Source organism: Schistocerca americana, chromosome 7, assembly GCF_021461395.2.
Source record: "Schistocerca americana isolate TAMUIC-IGC-003095 chromosome 7, iqSchAmer2.1, whole genome shotgun sequence".
Classification (NCBI taxonomy): Eukaryota; Metazoa; Arthropoda; class Insecta; order Orthoptera; family Acrididae; genus Schistocerca; species Schistocerca americana.
Window position 1 is genome coordinate 318,529,291 of NC_060125.1, and position 13,160 is coordinate 318,542,450.

General features: G+C 46.6%; 1 protein-coding gene across 1 annotated transcript in view; it reads right to left on the minus strand.

Moving 5' to 3' along the window:
• LOC124622908 (head-specific guanylate cyclase-like) overlaps nt 1-13,160 on the minus strand; it is a gene marked incomplete at its 5' end in the record, with an annotated part of 502,892 nt that overhangs the window by 93,473 nt on the left and 396,259 nt on the right. The window contains 2 exons of the mRNA XM_047148698.1: nt 4,057-4,399; nt 11,180-11,522. Of these exons, the coding sequence (XP_047004654.1) occupies nt 4,057-4,399; nt 11,180-11,522 (686 nt within the window). The remainder of the gene's footprint in view (nt 1-4,056; nt 4,400-11,179; nt 11,523-13,160) is intronic.

The following is a 13,160-nucleotide window of genomic DNA, read 5'->3' on the forward strand; positions in this document are numbered from 1 at the left end:
TGATTGTTTTGCTGAAAGTCTCCTTTGCCACCGTGATCGCACCCGTGACGAACCGACGTTGTGATTGGTTGCTTAATTCGTCTTCCAGTGTATCATATTGGCCCACTTCTGGATAGTTTTGACAATACTGCCTCACTTATATAAAGCAGGTGCGTAGAGTACCTGGCAGTCGGAAGTTTTGATTCCAGCTGTGGCAGCAGTCGAAAGATAGACAATTTTATCCCAATTCGTCATGAAAACTGAGAACACTTTACAATGTTATTCCAATGCGCCATATAGTTTCTTGGTACTGGCAGACAGACTGTCACAACAGGCACGTTTCTTTGCCTATTCTGTTACCAAGAAATTCGTTCCTAAGGACGGGGCTCTACAGAGGTTGAAAACTTTCAGACAAGGAGACCCTTCCCGTAGAATTTCAACACCCAAAATAGTGTTTCGTAGGACTGGATACTGAAATCGCCACACTGGAAATGAGCGTTGTGTCTCATTGGCCAGGAGGCCTCTTACAGGGCATGTACGGCCGCCTTGGTGCAGGTCTTATTATATTCGACGCCTCATGGAGCGACCTGCACCCCGGATGGGGATTAATTGATGATGAAGACAACACCCAGTCCTTGAGCGGAGAAAATCCCCGACCCAGTCGGGAATCGAACACTGGCCCCTTACGGCGGCAGTCCGTCACACTGACCATTCAGCTATCGGACGCCACACTGAGCAGGCGTTGCAAACATAATTAAGAGCAGCTGTGGACGAGTTAGAGACAGGGAAAGAAAAACTAAGATCCGTACGCTACTTTGCGCTGCTCAACATCCGTAAATACGGGTGGATTCGGATTCGTACAGAAACGTAACATCCCGTTTATTTCTTTCCCGTCAACATAAATAAAACGTTGTCTTTGCAATGTTAAAGCCTGTCTAACACTCCGAAAGTCGGGTGTGTACAGCATTTTATGCAAATGTGACTCGTCTTACGTGGTGCAGACTATTAGAAGATACGAGGAGAGATGCGTAGAACATCAGCGACACACCCGTGTAAAATGGAAAAGTAAATCAGCTTTCGCCGAATACTGCCTTCAGTATAATCATGAAATCAAAGACGAGGAGACTAGTTTCATTGTGCAAACACTAAGTTACAGGGACGGCGTAATTAAACAGTGTATAGAAATAAAAGTTCACCCTTGGTAGCTGAGAGCTCAGCACGTCGGAATGTTATGCCTAACGGCCCGGGTTCGATTCCTGGCTGGGTCGGAGATTTTCTCCGCTCAGGCACTGGGTGTTGTCTTGTCCGTATCATCATTATTTCATCCCCATGGACACGGAAGTCGGCCGGCCGGGGTGGGCGAGCGGTTCTAGGCGCCACAGTCTGGAACCGCGCGACCGCTACAGTCGCAGGTTCGAATCCTGCCCCTCGGGCATGGATGTGTGTGATGTCCTTAGGTTAGTTAGTTTTAAGTAGTACTAAGTTCTAGGGGACTGATGACCTCAGCAGTTAAGTCCCACAGTGCTCAGAGGCATTTGAACCATTTTCTTTTTTAATTTTTTTTATTTTTTTTTACACGCAAGTCGCCGAAGTGGCGTACAATCGAAAGACTTGCACCTGGCGAACGGTGTACCCGACGGGAGGCTCTAGTCATACGACATTTACATTTATCGAAATAAAGATATCGGAGAACCTGATATACAGGGACAGATGGTTCATTTTAAATAAGGTTTGGACTCCGGCACTTACACAATTGAAATTGTGACGTATCAGTTCCGTCACATTTGCGAGCTGCTTGGAATATCCGCTCACTGGGTCCGACGCTAGCTGCGCGCTTCGCCGCGCGGTGTTTACGTCGACCGCAACTGGTCAGTGGGCGCACAGTGGCCCGCTTCGGCGGTGACGATGTCCGAGGCGGTCTGAATTTTCGTTGAGCGGCAACAGGAAAACATCTGCTGTACAAGCTCCGCCGTGCAGACACAGTTTGCAACGTGCCCCGACGCGAGAACATGTGAGGAGTCGGCATATGGTTTTGAGGCGTCGTCTGTTGTTAGGCTATCTAGTAACTGTTGCATGTCATGATGCAGTGGCTTAAGTACGTTTGATGAACTTCGATTCTGTTTGCTTAAAAGGTGATTCTGTTTGATACAACTGCTTCCTATTAATTACTAATTTATAGTGAGATGTTCTGCGTTATGTCGCACAGCCTACTGAATGGCCATTGTTGAGGGTTGATTCAACAAGTGTCGTTATTGGTTACTTTCCCTTTTGCTAGTTTTTTCACTCTTGCACATGTTGTGGACCTCCAATCAAACTAAAGTCTTCCTTCACTCCTTTGGTTGTTGAGTTACGAAGCTCATCTTGTGTAACTACCAGCATCAGTTTCAAATTGTACGTGAATGTTTTTAATTGTGTGATATTACATGTGTTTAGGTGAGCTGTTCAGCTGTATATAGTATGTGCTGAGGAGATGTGAATTTCCTTGCTTGGCTGGCTAGTCGGTGGGGTTAGGATGCGATGAGGTGCAGTGAGTGTTTCAGCTTTTCAAAAATGGCTCTGAGCACTATGGGACCTAACATCTGAGGTCATCAGTCCCCTAGAACTTAGAACTACCTAAACCTAACTAACCTAAGGACATCACACACATCCATGCACGAGGCAGGATTCGAACCTGCGACCGTAGTGGTCTCGCGGTTCCAGAATGTAGCGCCTAGAACCGCTCGGCCATTCAACCATTCCTAAAATATTCACCCAACCATGTAAGTGGTAGTCTCTTGCGTTTTTTTTAATCATTGTGCATTAAGGTTGTTATTGACGTTGTTATGGACAGTGGTAATAAAACAGTAAGACCTTTTCAATGTCGTTGCGCAAAACGTCTGATCCCGGCACCATTATGAACACATATTGCAACAGAAATGTCACGAGTTATGACATTCATCAGATTTGGGAAACGCTGAGGGAATGTGTAACATATGAGAGTGGTATCTAAAAAGCAAAAGCGTATCAAAAGGCGTAGCGAGCGTCAGGAGTCTAGCTCAGCAGTGGCAGGCAACTAGTAGTTCGCGGTGTGTTTGGAGCAAAGGCAGCGAGTACACGTAACAGCACAACTCGTAACCTCTGAAGAATACGACTTGGTTGGACATAGAAATATTGCACATTAAATGGAAAGAATATCTCGACTGAATTCCTGGAAACAGACCACTACACAGAGTCATTAAATGTATTCGCAGTAGCGAATATGGACAACCATCAGCTGTGAAATGGAATGTCGACAATGAAAACGTTTGCCTGACAGGGACTCGAACCCGGATCTGCAGCATATCGCGAACGGTCTCCTTCTTATTTGGCTGTCCGCGCCCAAGTCACTGCCAGACCAAAACTTCCATGCGCCGTTAACCATGAGTCTACAACCAGTATTGTAGTGTATGGAACTGGGGACCTAGAAACGACGGAGGGGCTTCGTCCCCACCGTACTCCCCAGTGGTTCACAACCCCACAACAGACTACAGCAGTCGACTCACCCCACCGCCACCACACCAGACCCTCAGTGGATTCCCCCCCCCCCTCCCCCCGTCCCCCGTCAACTCCGCCGGGAACGTCTCGTACCAGACGAGTGTAACCCCCAATGTTTGCATGGTAGAGTGATTATGGTGTAGCGTACATGGAGAAAGTATCGCCGACATAGTGTAACTGAGGTGGAATAACGGCATATGTAAAGCCGCCTAATAACTATCCACAGACTGGCCGGTACACCGAACCTCGACACTAATTCGACGTGAGGATTTGTGCCAGGGACTTCCACGCCTTCCCGCCCGCAAAACAGTGCGTTACACCGCACGGCTAAACGGGCGGGCTCTACAACCTGGACTCGTAGACCTGTTATGTATATTTCCGCACATCTGACACATTTTACTTGAATGTAGGTTGCCTGGTGTCGGCGAAGAAATACAATATTGCACTTCCTTTTTATTCTGAATTACGATGCCAAGATCCTTTGGATATGCATGCATTAGCATCGTAAATCAGAACAAAACGGACACTGCAATATCCTCCTACAGATAGTGGTCGCCAGCTCACCTCGGCAGGCCCCTCGGTCTTGATGGCGAGCAGGAAGGGCGTGTTGGCGCGCGCCACCAGGTCGGCGAAGCGCAGCTGCACGCCGCGCGGCCGCCGCAGCTCGAAGTGGTGGTGCAGCGCGCGCCCGCGGCTCCGCAGCTGCGCCGACAGCAGCCGCACGAAGGCGGCGCCCACCTGCGTCAGCTGCAGCTGGCGGTCGAGCACCATGTGCCACGGGAAGGCGCGGCAGAACGAGCGCACGTCCAGCGGCAGCGCCGACGCCGACTCGGACAGCCGCTGCGGCTCCCCAACCACCGCCCCCTCCGACTGGTCCACAGACGCTCGCCGCGGAGTGATGGTGTACCTGTGAAGCAGGAAGACTCTCTTTCACTGACTGTCCAATCTCTCACTCTAGCAGACCATCTGGTGCCGCCCAGAACCTTATTTTATGTCACATCGTAACTTCTCCATCCCCCTCCGCCTACAACCACACCAGTAGCGGTCTAATGCCATCGAAACTTAACAATCTACCAACGACCACAAACGCTATCAAAACTGGGAATACTTGCCGGCGGTTAGTTATCCACAATCCTTAATTTTAGGGACCGATGACCGTAGCAGTCTGGTCCCTTTAATCCCACAAACAAACCAACCAACCTTAATTTTTGAAATGCACTTACTTTCTGTCTGTCTGTCGATATTTGATTTTACTATCTCATACTGAACGGTTTCGGCCAGAGTTGCCGGTCTTCAGATCCGTTTAAGGAAATAATATTAAATGATACTTGGTTTTATAACACAGTAAGATATAGCAAGTTCGAATTACTCCATCTATTATGACTTCAACGCCCCTTAATCACTAAACTTTTTCCTGATTTCCTTAATATTTTCGCTAAAGCTATCTACGTAACGTGTTACTTAAACAAGATGGCCCCAGGAAGCTCCGACGACGGATAATGTGTTGTTCGGGAAGGCAGTTTTCAAGAAGGGACACAATTCGAGAAACGCATGGCTTGGGTGCTGGAGAGCGAAGTCCGAGGGTGAAAGGGTGTGACAGTTTGCTCCGATCCATTTTGTTGTCTGAATAGGTAAGGTACGCAACCTTTAGCCAACTGTATATTGCCGACTGACGAACTGAGCGTGATTACATTCCTGCACATGTACCACATTCTTCCACACAGCCCTTGTGCGAATCCTACTCCACGTCTTGTGTAATCTACCTATGCAGTAATATTGTTGACAGCAGTGCTACATGCACCAGTACACAGCTGCGGAAATTATCGACATGATACTTGCGTACAGCAAAGAGGATTGCAATGGGAGAGCTGCTGCAAGATTGTAGGCGAAACGTTTTCCAAACAAAAGTACTCCCCACATTCCACGTTCGAGGCCACCGAGAGACGCCACATAGAAACGGAAGTTACACGTAAGTGTTTTCTGCCTGAAGTGAGTCCATTGTACAGCTATACAGTAGCACTTGGTGCTTGGTACTTGCGAATACTATCACCTGTCTACTGTTTGTCCTCTGGTAAGTGCTAAAACATGATGTGGGTCGTCCACCCTCTGCTCGACCACTGAGTTGGAGGAGGATATGCTGACGAAATCAGGAAAGGACCCAGCCACCAGCACCCAGCAGATGGTACAGGTGCTGCACACGGGTAAAATTACCATTTGGCGTGTTGTCCATGACAACTGGCTTTATTCATACCATCTGTATGGAGTCCATGTATCACAGGAGGCGGACTCCCCATGACAGGTACAGTTGGCATAGTGGTATTTACAACAATGCATACTCTATTCACAATTCCTGAGCTTGGTGCTATATCTCGTTTACTAGAGATAGCATATTAAACTTGAACAGCACCCGTGTTTGAGCGCACGAAAATCTGCGTGCGCAATCATTCAAAATCAATAACACAGGTTCGCTTTTAACATCGGGCTGGGATAATCCGTGACCGTATCATTGCCCCATTATGTTCTTCCAAGGAAGCCGACAGGACCGAACTAATTCATATTTATTAGAGACGTAATGCTTAATCTACTAGCTGTAGCGCCACTAAATGTTCGAATGGACTTGTGGCTGTAACACGACGGAGCTCCAGCACACGTTGATGTCGATGAGCGGAATCATATCAATGTAGCATGTCCCAGTCGATGGATTGGTGAAGTTGGACCATCTCCATGGCTGGAACGGTCGCCAGATATGTCACCTCTAGACTATTTTCCGTCGGGCAGCGTGAAGAGTATGGTGTATGACACGTCTGTAATGTTAGCGGACGACATTTCTGCTCGAGTCCAGGGAGTGATTGAAGTACTTCGAAAACAGCTGCACTTACTGGCTCATATGCGTGAGGCGCAGTACCACCGATGCGGGCTCTGCATTGAGGTACGCTTTTCGAAAGCGTCTAGAATGTAGACAGCGTCATGCGCTACTCGTGTTGAGTATATTGACTTATAATGGAACGCACACCCATCTCATATTTCAAAACTCTCTGGCGTCCAAGCCGTGGTTTACCGGATATGGGTTTCTCCTTGAAAATCGATCGGTGTGCCATCCCGTACAACATACTAAGCATAGTGTGTGTCTTTCTGGGACGCCCTGTATGTGCCGAAATTTTACATAAAATATTTATACTTAAATTTATTATTCAAATAACGCGCTAGTTTTTATAATTAGTTTTACTACAAGTTACACTAAATAGAAGATACAGCTAGTTAAGTTTACAATGACGATACCTAGTGCAAAAACATATGGAGCTAATCAGCAGAATCTGAAACATTGTTACCGCTCATTCTAAACCAGTCATTTCACATTTTTTGAGAACGAACTCTGTGTTAAGCCACTGATTAACATTTAGAATAAAGCACAGTTACGTAAAATAATTATCTATATGCCACTTGCACTCGTGGGTATGATATTCCCAATGCAGGTGGATGAAGTAATTCCATACACTTTTCTAAATTATTAGATACGGCATTCATTGTAAAAAAAAAGGTTCTCAATATTTACACTCTATTCTGAGTAGAAAAGTTAGCCTCGGAGCTTCCCAATGACTGATATACTAATTTTTTCGTACAACAATCTTTAGACACTCGGACGTCACTCAAAACCAGCAGTTGCGCCGAGTTTTGGTCGAACTAACAAGGATCTATATTCTCCCGGTGTTTGCTCAAAGGTTAGTTATGCATAAGTTGCTTTCGAATATACCACCATCTTCAAAATCTCAGTATTACCGAAGTCTAAAATATTTCGAGTTATGTGAGTCGTCCAGGCTTTCAACCTATCTATTCTCCTCCAGAGAACGCACCTTTTGGGCGCTCGTGATGCGGTCGCGAGGTGGTGGGCACGAAGGAGGATCGGCCCAGCGAACGTGTGAAATAGTTAGGCTGGTAGTGGACACGAGAGGCACCCTTCGTGGCGAGGACTGTCGCTACGAAAACGTCCATTCGGATCGGTGACTGCTGTATTAGGCGAGTTTTGGGGGTGGTCTGCGTGGCTAAGAAGTTTGATGGTCGTCAGCAGGTTGTTGCAGGTCCTGATTCGTGACTACTTTTCCGATGCTGTTGGACACATTCAACTGACTTAACAACGTGATATCGTTGTATTTACGTCATTTGCTGGAGACACGTTTAATTGTTTACGTGAATAAAGCTTTGTGTGCAGTAAAAGGTAAATGAAGTTCTCCCTGCCCCGAGGTCCAGTCATCACACTTATTCCTTTATGACCGTTGTGACAGCATTCAGGTGCCGATGTGTCCCCTTGTCGTTATTCATTAAACTCAAATTAATGGATATATTGTCCACATTGTGTTGTGGTTATAGGATGCTTCGACTGTCATATCATTTAAGTGAGAAGAAGCGTTAAATGAACAAAGTGATTTAGCACATAGTATTCACTATCAAATTTTTGATGATATGTGTTATCCTTCATCAGCATTCTTTACCATGTGTCAGGTGCAGCGGCTGACGACACACTGGCAGTGGTGAGCTTGACAGAATGGTAGATACGTCAATGAGATGCTGTTTTTGACCAAACATTTACACAGTACTCTTTATGATATTTTAATAAGAAGGAAGGGACGACACATCTTCATAGTTTTAGCTGTTTCTCTCTAAAAAAAAACAACGTTAACAATGTAGGAAGTTGGCTGTAACATACAAGATAACATTATTTGAAGACTGAATTTTTAATTCCGTTATAAAGTTTAAAGGGTAGCATCACAGTCATCCTATGTGTATCAGAGAGATGCCATGTTGAGAGCATTAATAGCAACCTGACACAGGTTCATCAGTAGAAAGTGATGACTGGGTGTTGTGTGATGTCCTTAGGCTAGTTAGGCTCAAATGGCTCTGTGCACTATGGGACTCAACTGCTATGGTCATCAGTCCCCTAGAACTTAGAACTACTTAAACCTAACGACATCACACACATCCATGCCCGAGGCAGGATTCGAACCTGCGACCGTAGCAGTCGCGCGGTTCCGAACTGCGCGCCTAGAACCGCGAGACCACCGCGGCCGGCGGCTAGTTAGGTTTAAGTAGTTCTAAGTTACAGGGGACTAATGACCAAAGATGTTAAGTCCCATAGTGCTCAGAGCCATTTGAACCATCAGTAGAAAAGACCGACAGAGCAAGTCAAGTCTCGACTTGCCTGAGACCTTGCTGACTTAGTTGCTCCCTAGTCACAGACGTGTCTTGGTGGCTCGCTAGTAAAGAGACAGATTATAAATCCAGAGGTTCTGCTTTCGATCCACAATCAGTTCTACGATTTTCAACTGCCACTTGTCACTTCTTTCACCTCTGGCAATATTTTTTGATGCGAAAAATGTCGAGTTGAACCAGGGTTCGGATTCCATGGTAGACTCTATGTTCCTCTAAAACTGGGTGGGTTAGTCAGTTCGAAGATTGGAGAAAGACAAGGGGCCATGCCTAGTAAAGCACTGTGGTGCTCAAAATCATCTTCGGATTCATGACTGCTTCTTTTGAAAAGAGACATAGACGTAGAACGAGGGGCAGTTGCCACATTAAAAAAACATTCACTAGGTATTCAAAACCCAGCCCTCCCCTATTTAGTTTATATTTGGATTTCCTTTGAAGTTATTACAGTTTAATCTGATAATAAAACTGAAATATCAGAAACTTAACGTACGGGTAAAGGTCATTGTTTTCCTTCATTGTACTTAATTCTCGCCGACTAGTCACTGTTAATCTAAGGCTAAATTTTACAACGTCCTTTATTTTTCTTAGTACAAGCGTTCAGCACAACGTTCAGCGAATGTAGAAGGTGATGGGTTGGGAGAAGCATCACTGTTCAACCATCATCCACTGGTGCAGCTATGAGCGTCAGTTGATGTCATTCAATAAGACTGCTTGCTGCACTGTCCAGCATATATCACTGATGGGACTGCCATCACCTGATGCTGCCAGCCTAACTTTTCAGAGTGGATTACTTGGACGATACAACCTTCACTGCAAACCACTGCTGAGCCTAAAAACTTTCTGAAACCAAGCTCGCATAAATATTTCTTTATTTAAAACAAACGGTTTCGACCGACTTTGCTGTATCTTCAGGTCTTAAAAAAACATTATTTTATTAAATGTGTTCTTTTCAAGTTGGAAATAACGCCCAGTTATCATGTGGATAAAAAACAGCACATTATAAAAGGTATCTCGCAAATGAAATATTTAAAAACATATAACACCTTTTGTAGCTGGCTTTATATAAGACTCACAGTGGACATTAGGCCATCTAAAACGGAGTATAAAATATGTTATACGCTGTTTCAGGTGGATCTTACATGTTTAGAATACGTCCAGCTCACGTAGCCAGATGTGCTACTGTGTACTGTGTTTTGTAACGTAAGAATTACCTATGAGTTATTTATGTATGGACATCGCCAGTTGGCTGGCCGGAGTGGCCGTGCGTTTCTAGGCGCTACAGTCTGGAGCCGAGCGACCGCTACGGTCGCTGGTTCGAATTCTGCCCCGGGCATGGATGTATGTGATGTCCTTAGGTTAGTTAGGTTTATGTAGTTCTAAGTTCTATGGGACTGATGACCTCAGAAATTAAGTCGCGTAGTGCTCAGAGCCATATGAACCATTTTTTAACATGGCCAGTTGCACACGGTGCTTTATGTTTTAAAATATTTTAGTTATGACAAACCTTTCACAACGTACTGTATTTCATCCATATGACAACTTGGCGTGAGGTCCAACATAAAATGAACACCGAAGACTGTCGACTTAACGCCCATGCTTCCCAGTGGATGTGGACTGGGAGCATCGCTGTATGATAACAAAGTCTAGGGAAAGTGTATGGTTGCAACATGAGCGTCACTATAAAGTTACTCCTGCTCCCCACTGGTGCAGTCCGCAGCTCGTGGGCTAGTAGCTAGCGTAGCTGCCTCTGGATCGTGGGGTCCCGTGTTCGATTCCCGGCGGGCTTAGGAATTTTATCTGCCTGGGGACTTGGTGTTTGTGTTGTCCTCCTCATTTCATCATCATCCTCGTCATTAGTGGCTAGATTGGATTGTGAAAATATTGAGACTTCGTACGTGCGCTGATGACCGGGTTGTTGACCGCTCAACACAACAAACATCATCATCACCCACTGGTAAACCTCCAGGTTGGGATGAGGGGCTACCACGACCACGATAACTACTTTACACCTGCCTTTCCACCCTCCATTGGGACCTACAAAACCTGGCATTGGGGATTCTACTACCCAATGTATTTCTAGCCTAAGAAAAAGGGATTTAAGAAAACCACAGTAAGAACAAGAGGATTATCTGAAACTTCATGGCAGATTAAAACTGTGTGGCGGACCGAGACTCGAACTCGGGACCTTTGCCCTTCGCTTCTGTTAAGTTTGGAAGGTAGGAGACGAGGTAATGGCAAAAATGAAGCTGTGAGGACGGGGCGTGAGTCGTGGTTGGGTACCTCAGATAGTAGAGCACTTGCCCACGAAAGACAATGGTCTCGAGTTCGAGTCTCGGTCAGGCACTCAGTTTTACCTGCCAGGAAGTTTCATATCACTATGTTGCAGGGTGAAAATCTCATTCAGGGCATCTGAAGTTTAAGAGTGCGTAGGACTACGAGAGCATTGTGTTAACGGGACGGTGGGGACGTGGTGTACGATGCTGACCTGAAGCGGCGGCAGTCCGCCGGGTCCCTGGTGACGACGACGTCGGCCGGCGTGCCGTAGAGCGTGTCGGCGACGGCGCGCAGGCAGCCGGCCAGCAGGAAGGCGGCGGCGGGCCGCTCGCACGACACGAGCAGCGTGTGCGCGCCGTCCTGCGACTGCGAGAAGACGAAGCCGGCGCGTGCGCGCGCCTTCTCCTGCAGCACGTCGTGCACGCCGTCCAGCTGGGCCAGGAAGTCGCGCAGCGAGCCGCCCAGCGCGCGCCACGCCACCACCACGCGGCCCGGCGCGCTCGCCGCCAGCTGCGCGCCCAGCAGGCGCACGCCCTCCAGCGCCGCCTCCGTGCCTGCCGAAAACACGCGCGCCGATCACGTTACTCTGCGTCGTGGGAGGCCCCGACGAGGCGCCAGAGACGCACGTGTAACTTATACTGATGTGCCAAAACATTATGACCACTGCCCACCCCGAAATTGTATGCCGTCTGGCGGCGTTGTGAGCACGTAACGAAAGTGTGTAAGCGGAGCAGGAGCAGACACGGATGAGGTGTCACCCTTGGGAATAGGTTTCAAATTGAGAAATCCATTGCAGTACAGAAAGATATTACGCAGAGCCTGTGAAAGAGTATCTTGAAATCGGCGATGCTGTTGGAATGTTAACTTGCTACTGTCGTGAACATCTACGGATAAAGGTAGGACAGTGAAACTGCCACTGGGAGCTAAAGGGCTGGACGTCCACGACTCTCCACAGAACATCGGGGTCGGATGCGTCTCTGCTCCGTAAGGCAGGATAGATGTTGATCGTGGTATCTCTGCCGAAAGAGCACAATGTTGGTTCACGCTCAAGTGTTTCAGAGCTCAAGTGTACACCGTACATTGTTGAACATAGGGCTCCACAACAGATCATCCCTACTTGTTTACATGTTGACCCAACGACATCGTCAGTTACGATAGCATTGGGCACAGGACTATTGGTATTCGACAGCCGGTCAGTGGAGACGTGTACGGTTTCCGGGTGAATCACGTTCTTGCTACAGTAGGTCGAAGGTCGTCTCCACCCGATCGGGTGTCAGCATCTCACGTTCTACAGCGAAGTCCCAACTACGTGTTCCCATTCCACCCTGTAAGATTTTGTCTTAGCAGCCCGTGTTTCTTGGTTAATTCTCACTTCTCGCTGTTTCCTCCCACAAACGCCGTTCTTCTGCGACTCTGGCCACAATATGGCACACGTACTGCAGACGACAGTCTCTGATGTACTGCACATATTGTCTGTCCGTTGATAGATGGCGTCAATTGTAACAGTGCTGCTTTTGCTTTTTTCTTTCTCATACTTAACAAAACATTTCTCTGGCTGATTTCGCCTGCCTTGCGTTTCCCTTCACACAGAGGACGAGTATCAATTCTGCGAATAGCACTGGGTGCGGACTTCTTGAGATTTTGTGGCCTACACTGCGCCCTTGGCGTCATCACCGTCCAAAATTCTTTCACAGTTTCCTCACATCTATGTATGCCTGCACTTTAACATGGGAAATCAAAATCTATGTAGCTATGTGTTAGCAATCACTAATAATAATTTGTATTTCATTATCAATTGGGAATTATTTTATTCCAATTTAATTTGTTTATCTCTTAAAAGATTTTCTCGAGTCATACGACAGTCTAGTTGAAACTGTTATGTAACATAATACAAAATAAAGAACACAATATTTGTTGGAAAAGACAATGCTGTCACATACATGAGCCTTCCTTCACATGCTAAAAGCTCACTTCCTAAATTCAAACGTTAGTCATATCTGACATGACCTTAGATTTACCACATTATTCTATTCTGCAACCAGTTCATTTAGCCAGGTGATCATTGCAATCTCCTACTCTTCATCATTTCCGAAGCGTTTAGAAAATTTCTTTCAGTTTATAAAAAAAATGTGGCAATCGCTAGGACCAAGGTCCATACTCAACAGTGGATGGTCAGAAAGTACATTACAGTT